Source organism: Phaenicophaeus curvirostris, chromosome 22 (assembly GCF_032191515.1).
Source record: "Phaenicophaeus curvirostris isolate KB17595 chromosome 22, BPBGC_Pcur_1.0, whole genome shotgun sequence".
Taxonomy (NCBI): Eukaryota; Metazoa; Chordata; class Aves; order Cuculiformes; family Cuculidae; genus Phaenicophaeus; species Phaenicophaeus curvirostris.
In genome coordinates this window covers 183,510-192,758 of record NC_091413.1, presented here as the reverse complement: position 1 = coordinate 192,758, position 9,249 = coordinate 183,510, and the positions used below count along the sequence as shown (strand labels likewise).

Below are 9,249 nucleotides of genomic sequence, written 5' to 3'. Positions count from 1 at the left end.
ATTTTTACATCAGTTAATAGGAATATTTTATTGAAATGCTATTCAGCTGTGGTTGAATTTACAGTTGTGATTTTAACTGTACACTTTTAAAAAGCTTCTGTTTTTATAAATAAAACTGAAAAATATGCTTCAAAGTACTTTCAAGTGTGTGTTTACTTTTGTTATTAATTTCAAGAAAATAGACTTTAAAGAAAATGTTCGTGACATTTTTCTGATTATCCATAGGTGCTGAGGTTGTGGGTATGATGAAAATGGTACTGTAGTGGCCGTTCATCCTGTTTTATGGGGGATTTTGTCTTTTTTTAGTCTTGCTCTACCTTGCCCACTTTCGGCTATGTTCTCTCCTTTCTAAGTGCATCCCATAAAGAAGGACAAGTACCTTTTGAATGCCAAGGATTATATTTGGAAGTGTAGACCGTTGGGATTTGTGCAGGGTTTTAGAGCTTCTATCTGAGAGGATTTTGTTAGGAAAGGTAAATAACAAGCACCCTGGCCCCCACCATGCTAAAATTTGTGTTCTAGAGGAATTGCAAAGAACAATTCACAGGTTTAATTCACAGCATATCACACAGAGCACTGCTCGCAGCATAATTGCAAAACATCAAGTATTTATTAATTCCCAAGTAGCATAGAGTCTAAAGGTAGTAGCTGTCTTCATTCTCATTTTAAATCAAGCAAATCTATATACATGTTTTCAGACATCTGTATAAATTATGCAACCAAAGTCAGGGAGATTTTTTTCTGTTGTTTACACACAATATTTCCAGAAGCACTCAGAAAGATTCCCACGTTTCTTGTACAGTTTTCTGTCCTTGGTCAAGAAGCGGCCCAGCAAAGCAAGTCGAGGATGGTTTCCATAGAAAGTCTGAAGTCAAACAGCATTAGACAAGTTAGTAATGGATGGTAAATATTCCCCGTGGGGAAGTACACTCTAGCTGACCACCTGGCCCTGTGTTCTGAGTAGGGGAAGGAGAGGCGGCTGCCCAGTATGCCCTCTGTTTTAGATGGCGCACTAAAACTAGTCTTTATCTTCTGCCTTTACGTTTAATTCAGCAGACAAGTGAACAGGAATGATGTTTTCAATTTATCTAATGGTTCATAACAAATCTGACAATCCTGTGCAGCCTGTGTTGCAGTGGGGAAAAAATATGACGTACATCTAATACTGGTTAATGTACTGGGTTGTCCTAGTGAGGCTGGAAATTTGCCTTTCTTTAGAAAGCTGTTTTTCTGGGCGAAAAACAAAAAAAGGGGAAGAGGTTTAGCATTAAATGCTATGGATTACTCACTTTTTTTCCCACCCTTTCTTTTTCTCCCCTGCTTATCTAACTGCTAAGTGATTCCAACTTGCAGAACACTGGCGTACTTTAGTCTATAGTATTTATGAAATCTGCTGATCTTCAATGCTGTCTCAGTAACCATTCAGTGTATTTTGAAGTGTGGAGTCTTTAGTTTTCTTGTTTGAGTGTTTCATTTACTTACCTCTTTGATATTTTCCCTTGGGTTGTAGCTGCTGGGGCTAAGACCTGAGAAGGGAGACATAATGAAATGTTTTACCATTCAAAAATCATGAACCTACACAAGCAGTTTTGTGTCCCATAATGCTATAGAGCCAGCAGAAGTCTTGGACTGGAATGTTCAGAGGATCAGACAGAAAACCCTTTTGCTGCAGCATAGCCAGTCCTCGTGGCACACAGTTCCAGCAGGATCCGGGACTCTGGAGATGTAAAGCTTACTGTCCTCTTCAGCAGCCAACTGCTACGCCTGTTCCCCTCCAAACCATCTGTTGCTTTCTATTCTGTGTTTTCTGTAAGTATTGATGTTTAAGAGACTGCGGTTTTGTTTTGTCTGCTGGCTCCTTCCAAGCCAATCTTTGCCTTGCCCAGGTTTTACTAAACTGTTTTGGAGGCTTTTCCTGTCTAGAGCTTCAAGTGTGGCTGCCAGCCGGCTTCCCCAGCGTCACTGTTAACCCAGAAACACCTGTCTGTGGCCTACATGCAATGCTGAATTTCAGCAAATACCCAGGAGTTGGGACACCGTATCTGTGGAAGATGGTCATGCAAAGCAGTGACACGCTCCCATAAGCTGGTGTGGTAAACCCCCACCTGCTTTGTTTTCCTCAGTCAGGGTGCCCAAGAGCTCTGGCAGGAACTGAAGCAGGGAAGCTCTTCCTTGGCTGCCAAGTTGCTCCAGATTTAATCTTGAATCTTCATCAGCTGCAAATAGAACAGGTAAGTGTTTTGATTTGAATCTGCGTTTTAATCTGTCTGGATCTATCTAATCTATCATTAAATCAACAATCAATCATCCATTTACATTTAATAAATATAACAGGGGATAGTTGTGGGGTTTGGGGGGTTTTTTTGGCTTTGAGAAAAGAAACCTTCCTAATGTTAATCTCAAGAGTCTCGCTTCTCTGGCAGATCTTCCTTTAAGAAAGTTTTTTGACCAACAGCAGCCCCTCCCATTGCTTGGGCAACTCACAACCTAATTTTTCTGATAGTCAGCTGTAGACAACCCAGACTTGTATATAATTTTGGGTTTTAATTCATTTCTTTATTGACTAGTTCCTGTGTTATAGTTTTTCTATGAATGAACACAAAACTTCCTGTTCGAGGCCTATTAATCTGCTCAGTTTCCCAGCTATTAAATACAATAGGGGAAAGACAGGAATAAATGTAGGAGTTTGGCAGCTATGTTTCTCAGTGCATTTCATTTAATGTGTGTATCAGTACAGTTATTATTACTTTTTCTGAAAGGACAGATTGCTGATACCTGATGAAATGAATTTGTATGTGCATAGAGAATTTAGAATTCTGCAACTTGCCCTAGGGCAAGTTGCCAGAAGGAGCCCTTAGCAGTGTTATACTTGAGGTAAATAAGGCTTTTGTAATCTAAGCAGTAAGTTTAATCTTTGCTAATATATAACAGACATTTAAAATTGTGGGCAACAAGAGGGTGCTGTTATCAAACTCTGTGTGGATGAATATAATTTTGTAGTTGCCCTGTTAGATGATACTACAGAGTTTTAGTTGCTCTTAGCGACAGGGATGGGTGAGATTGTAGAGCTTCTCAATATTGAATATCTAAGAAAATACACTGCTGAAAATAATCCCCTAGCATTTCAGAAACTTGGACCAAGATCAAGAACTCAGTGTGGAAATTCATGCAGTCAGTTTGTTCACTGTGCAAAAGGACAATTGCACAGGACAGTGGAGATTTCTAAGACACTGAATGAGAATATTGTAACTTTCCTGTGCTACGTGGAGACAATTGATCCTGCGTTATTTTTTAATTCAGAGCAGTGTTAGGAAGTGAGTTTGCCTTGAGATTTAAAAAAAAACCCACAACCCAAAACAAAACTCTTTAATACAGACCTCTACTTCTATATTTCCTAGCCTAGAGACTCTTTATATTAGCAGAGAAGATTTAATAAGCCTAATGGATGTCCTCAAACAAATGCAGTAATTGTTAGAGTGCTCTTGTTCACCCTATGATGTGATAGATGTTATCCATGGTGAGTCACAGTTGCCTGTAAATGCAAGTTATATAGTGGAAGGCTTGAAAAGATGCCGGCATAGTGAGTCAAAGATTGTCAAAGCAAGGTAGGGACTACCAACATCTATAAACCAGCATAACAGCTGTTGCACCTGCGAAGCAGGTAAGAACAGCCACATTTAGTAGTCAACTTCTTGCAATAACTTCAGGTTTGATTTGCCTGCTGTTTCAGAAACTCCTCCAACACAGGTGAGGTCTGGTGACACTAGCATTCCAGACCTCTTGTGCATTTTTACTGAGCTGTTTCACTCTTGACGTATACTATAATTTCAAACTTTGAGGACAGCAGTTTCAAACAAATATTTATTCTTTCACTGGACTGAATGGAATCTACATTAGTGCTGGTTTTGTAGCGTAAGACAGACTTGCCTGTTCTTGATCTAAGTAGGACTGCATTAATGTTTGCAGTAGGTTGTCCCCTTTTATAAATACAACTCAGTTAAACGTAGCTCATTTTAAAGCATCGCAAGAGGAGAGACTGTACAGCCAAGTTTCTTTAAATTACCCAATGCCTACTAATGCTGTTTCAGAGGCAGACACTGTATATGCTGGCTCACATTGAGTGCTAGAAGACTCAGACACCTTGTTCTCCTGGATCTCAAAACAGCAGGAAGAAACATACAGGGCACCAAATGTCCCCATTTTACAAGACTAGCACCCACTGATGATGTTACTTGCACTGCTGGTGTTCTGAAGACATTCCTGCTTTTTCCACAGCCGAGTGGCACAGATAACAGCCCCTTGGAAAGCACACCTGCTTCTCTTCTGGTATTACTGCTCCCACCCCTGCTTTGTGACCATTAAAATCAAAAGACTCTTACCTGAGAGTTGATAAGACATCTCACTGGCATTGATGATGGGGACTGAAGAGAGAGGACAAGAGAAGCTGATAATAGTGAGACAGCAGAATACCAGCTTATGCATCATTGCTGTATTGAATATATTTAGTCTTTGTCCACCCCTGTAACTCACAAGTCCTGTCTGACTGCTGCCTCTGCTCCTAGTTTCCCCCATTATATAGCTGTTCATGATCTCATAAATATCATCATGTTCTCTCCCCCCTTCAAAAAAAAATCCGATTAATTTATTGCCCATTGATTCCAAATGGAAACCACTTTGCATTGATGTAATTTTTCAAGGTAGCAGTTCATAGACAATAAATTTACTGTCTTATAGCTTGGTGTACAAAATGGATATTATATCAAACCAAGCACAGTAAAGTTTATAAATCTGGCATTAAAAAAAAAAAAAAGTAACTTCCAGTTATAAATCATGAGGTCAGACGTTGGTTGAAATGACCAGGGCAATAAGACAGCTGATTTATGAGCCTTAGCAGGCCTGACGCAAAGCATCTGATATGAAGTGCACTTTTTTTTTTTTCCTTTTTGTGAGATGGATGGATGTGTTGTTGCTGTATTTGGGGTTCTTGTGCCAGAAAAAAAAGTAAAAGAGAAGGGGAGTTAAAATATCGAGTTAACTTAAAAAGAGAGGGTTAGGGAAGTTCAATTACTTTTTTTTTTTTCCCTTGTAGCATTTCACCTGTATTTATTTGAGAAGACCTCATCTAATGTTGCCCTAGAGAACTATCTTGGCAGAGAAAGTACAGCTTCCATCTGGAGACTTGCTTGGTACACGTAAACTACTTTGATATTAAACACAGGTCCCTCACTAGACTGGGAGACCCTTTTCCATCTCACTTACCTTCTCTTTTCCTCAGTTGGAACTAACAACTTCATTCTGTGTGTGCTTGCTAATTTTTTCACCTGTTCACCTTTTGCTTTTATTTAATGCTTATACAGTAGTTACCGTATATAATCTCATAACTTTAGTCTTTTTTTTTCTCTCCATCTAGCGTATCTTGCCTTTATTTAGAATTTCATTTTTCATATCAGAGGGCAAGGACCGACTGAACGGATTCCTCATCTTATTCTCTTTGAAGCATCATATCCAACTGTACAGAGCCTTGAAGTTAAAAAAAAAAAGTGTATGACAATTTTCTTTCCGTTAGGTGGTGAGAAACTAATGCCTGTTCAGCTTTGTAATAACTCGAGGTTTGGTAATTTTCTTTCCTGCCTCAATAATCAAATGTTTGTGCTTTCAAATGCTCTTCAAAATACTTTGAAATCCAATGAATTTTACTGAAGTTCTTTGCCTATGCTGAATTGTATGATAGTTCTAAGTTATAAAAGGAGTGAACTCATCTACTTCTTTTTTTTCTTTATTAACATTTCCTGCTGAAGATTCATTTTGATATTATGAATTGTGTTTCCTAGGACTAAATTCAAATTAGTTATATCGGTCATATGGGACATCTGTATGTCCACATCAGGTTGATTTAACTCAAAGAGAGCATACCCCACATATACATGGTTAACAGGTCGTCCAGAAAAGCTGCAGACTCTGTGAATCATGGAATGGTTGGGGTTGGAAGGCATCTCAGGAGATCATCTAGTGTAAGCCCCCCCGCTCAAAGCAGGGTTAGACAGAGCAGTTTGTCCTGGAGCGTGTCCAGTCAGATTTGAATAGCCTCAAGGATGGAGTGGAACAGAGTTTCAAAACAAAGCTTGGCAAGCCCTGAGCGCCCCCATGTAAGTTCAAATAGTCTGCTTTGAGTGCAGATGTGGGAGTGCGAGAGATGAGAGAGGACCTTTAGAGGTTCCTCCAACCTAAACTTTTCTATCATCCTCTGTGTACAGAGAGGTCTGGTATTGACTTACAGAACACATGCTGCACGTGCCTGAACTACAAAACTGTTTTTGCTGGACTTCACTGAAGTGAGTGGATATGACAAAATAATTTCTCTACAGAATTAATCTAATACATTTTATATGCCTTTTCCCTGTGCTTCCCTATGAGAGAAATAAGTAGCTAGAGAGGAATTCTCTCTTCTCATCTGAGTCATGCCACTCTTCATTCCAAAGCCACGGACAGTAATTAGGTCTGATTTGATACATGATCTCACTGTTGGTGCTGGATGCTCTGTACAAATGCTTCTCCTTCAATGAACTATCAATGACAATGGTATTATCAATATTCGCTGAGCACCCTCCAAGGAAAGTTAATGAAGCACTCTTCACAAGCAACTTATGCCCTTTGCCTTCTCTCAAGGAAGACTCAGCCTCCTAGAGCCATCATGAAGTGCGTCATGTGGAATTTGGGCAACCTGCCTGCAGCTTATTGCCTTTGCTCAGATTTGAAGTTGTCACTTAGACACGCTTTTCTCTATCAAACAGTCAAAGGCATTCTCCTCAGAGGTCAGTGCACACGTCATCATGTGAAGCAAAGAAACAGCATATCCTAAACAAAGGTACAGAACCCTGAATATGTGGGCGAGGGGAGCAAGTGTGAATTGCACTTCGAAAACTTGGAAATGGATTTGCAAGAAACTGTTTTATTTTTTATCAAAACTACTATAATGACACTATGCCACCGCTTGCTACCACTTGACACCAAGTTGGGTGGGAGTGTTGATATGCTTGAGGGCAGGAAGGCTCTACAGGGGGATCTGGATATGCTGGGCCAAGGCCAGTTGTATGAGGTTCTACAAGGCTCAGTGTCAAGTCTTGGGCCACACTTGGGCCACAACAACCCCATGCAATGCTACAGGCTTGGGGAAGAGTGTCAGGAAAGCTGCCTGGTAGGGAAGGACCTCACGGTATTGGTTGACAGCAGCAGAACATGAGCCAGCAGTGTGACCAGGTGGCCAAGAAAGCCAACAGCATCCTTGATTGGATCAGCTGTGGTGTGGCCTGCAGGACTGGGGGAGGATAAAAGGTAAAAACTAATCATAACTTGAGTACTTACTGTTAACTTCCTTTTTCGAAGATGCTGCTTCTGCCCACTGTGTACAAACTGTAATGTAGCTCATGTGGTGTATGTTCTGTATAACCAAACAGCACTGCATGGTGTATTTGGGTATGCACAGCATTATTTCTGTCTTCTGAATTTCTCTCAAAGTTAGGAAACATCTCTGAGAGGTTCTGACCTAGGTTTTCTTGTTTCTGTGTTCTGGGCTGAAGTTGCATAGATAAGTGTGTGTGCTTAACTGAATATCTACCTCTGCAGATGAAGAGGGCAGGTCTGAAGGCCTTTCTGAAGATACTTTATTTTGCTACAGAATTGGCAAGTGGTCTAAAATTTCTCTGGTACGGGATCACAGCTGCCAAAACATTGCTCCTTTGTAGTACAGTTTCCACCACTGGGGTGGGTGGGGAACCCTCTTGATTTCTGGCCCTTCGGGGCTGGCACGCTGTAGTCTGGGTATATTCTCCAAGTGAAGCTTAACAAACTGGTCCTTAAGACCCCTGTCCTCTCAGTGCTACAGAATTAGCAAACTGAAGCTTCACACTATTTGACATGAAGGAGAGTAAGCCTGGCATGACTGGAGCTTGGAAATATAGTACATCAATATTGTATGGGAATCAGATTCTGGGTAATGCAGCCACAAACAGAGGAACAGAGACCAGGTCTTGAAATAAGGTTTCTTCCACAAAAAAAAATGTAATGGAACTGACTATGCAATTACAGTTCATTTTTAGAAGTAGAACTATGAGAGTGGGCAATGTAAGGAAAGAAGAGAATGCTGCTTCGGCAAGAATGGGACTTTAACTTTCTCTTGCTCTCCCGAGGTACCCCAAATTATCTATACAACCCTAACAAGAATTTATGATCTGGACAAAAGCAGAATAAAAACTTGATATCGTTTTTCGGGTCAGCACACTGTGCTGAAAAGCACAGACTGTTGGTCAGTGGCTGTCCATGCTTACTTTCTCATTTAATCAGTCTCAGCTACAGAGCTGGCGAATTGGACTCATGTTCTTTGGAGGTGCGTGTCTGCTCCTACAATACAGCTGCACTTGCAAACAGTAACATTTTCCAATTTGGCCTTCTCTGTTGCAGAGAAGCCTGTTGTGAGACGTTTTCAAGGCAAAGTGCTCGATTTTTAGGGACCCTGCGATAACCTAAAGCAGTTCAAATCGGCTCTGGTCTTAGATACGCTGCACCAGTCCTTTCCTTCCTGGTTGTGGGGTGTGTGAAGGGAGGGAACTGTTCAGAAAGAGCTGGAATAGGTGACTTCGGTTTTTTGTTTAGTTTCTTGAATAGGGCTAAATTAACTTTTGGGCGGGTGCGTTTTTTAACGGTTAGCCGATGTGTCTCGATCAGTAACAGGTATCTCGTTTTTTCAGACTACGTTTCAAAGAGAAGGAACCTCGGCTCATGGGCCTTTGTTCCTCGGTGGATTTAGGGGAGATGCCGATGGAGTTACTGCCCGAAGGTGGCGCTGAGAAACTTCCCGACGAAGGCGCCGGCGGTGCAGGCTGGAGGCCTGGAGAGGGAATTCCACTGGGAGCAGGTAACCGTGTGGTGTTAGGTTTGGGTTTTTTTCATATTTCTCTTCTGAAAAAAGGTTTTATTTCTCATACATTCTTCCACGTGTATATTTTTCTCAGCTAAAGAATTCTGTTAACTTTATTTTTTGAAGATTGATTAATTAAGGTAAAGGAACTTTTACTCCAGAGCAACTATCCATACAGTGTATTCCTTAGGTATTATTTTTTGATTAGGTAGCTTCGCTGATAGGAGTCACTATCACTGCTGGTATTGGAACTGCATCAGAAGCTTGGTCTAATAAAGAGCACCACATCAGTAATACGTGTCGAAGTAAAGCAGATAATCAGGTCAGGACAGGGC

At 40.8% G+C, this 9,249-nt stretch overlaps 1 protein-coding gene across 1 annotated transcript; it reads right to left on the bottom strand.

Moving 5' to 3' along the window:
- Nucleotides 1-748: 748 nt before the first annotated feature.
- UTS2 (urotensin 2) lies at nucleotides 749-4,587 on the bottom strand. The gene is made up of 4 exons (XM_069874522.1): nucleotides 4,380-4,587; nucleotides 2,106-2,216; nucleotides 1,483-1,526; nucleotides 749-865 (listed from the first exon to the last, which is right to left on the bottom strand). The coding sequence occupies exons 1-4, from the start codon at nucleotides 4,585-4,587 to the stop codon at nucleotides 749-751; spliced, it is 480 nt and encodes a 159-aa protein (XP_069730623.1).
- Nucleotides 4,588-9,249: the final 4,662 nt, after the last annotated feature.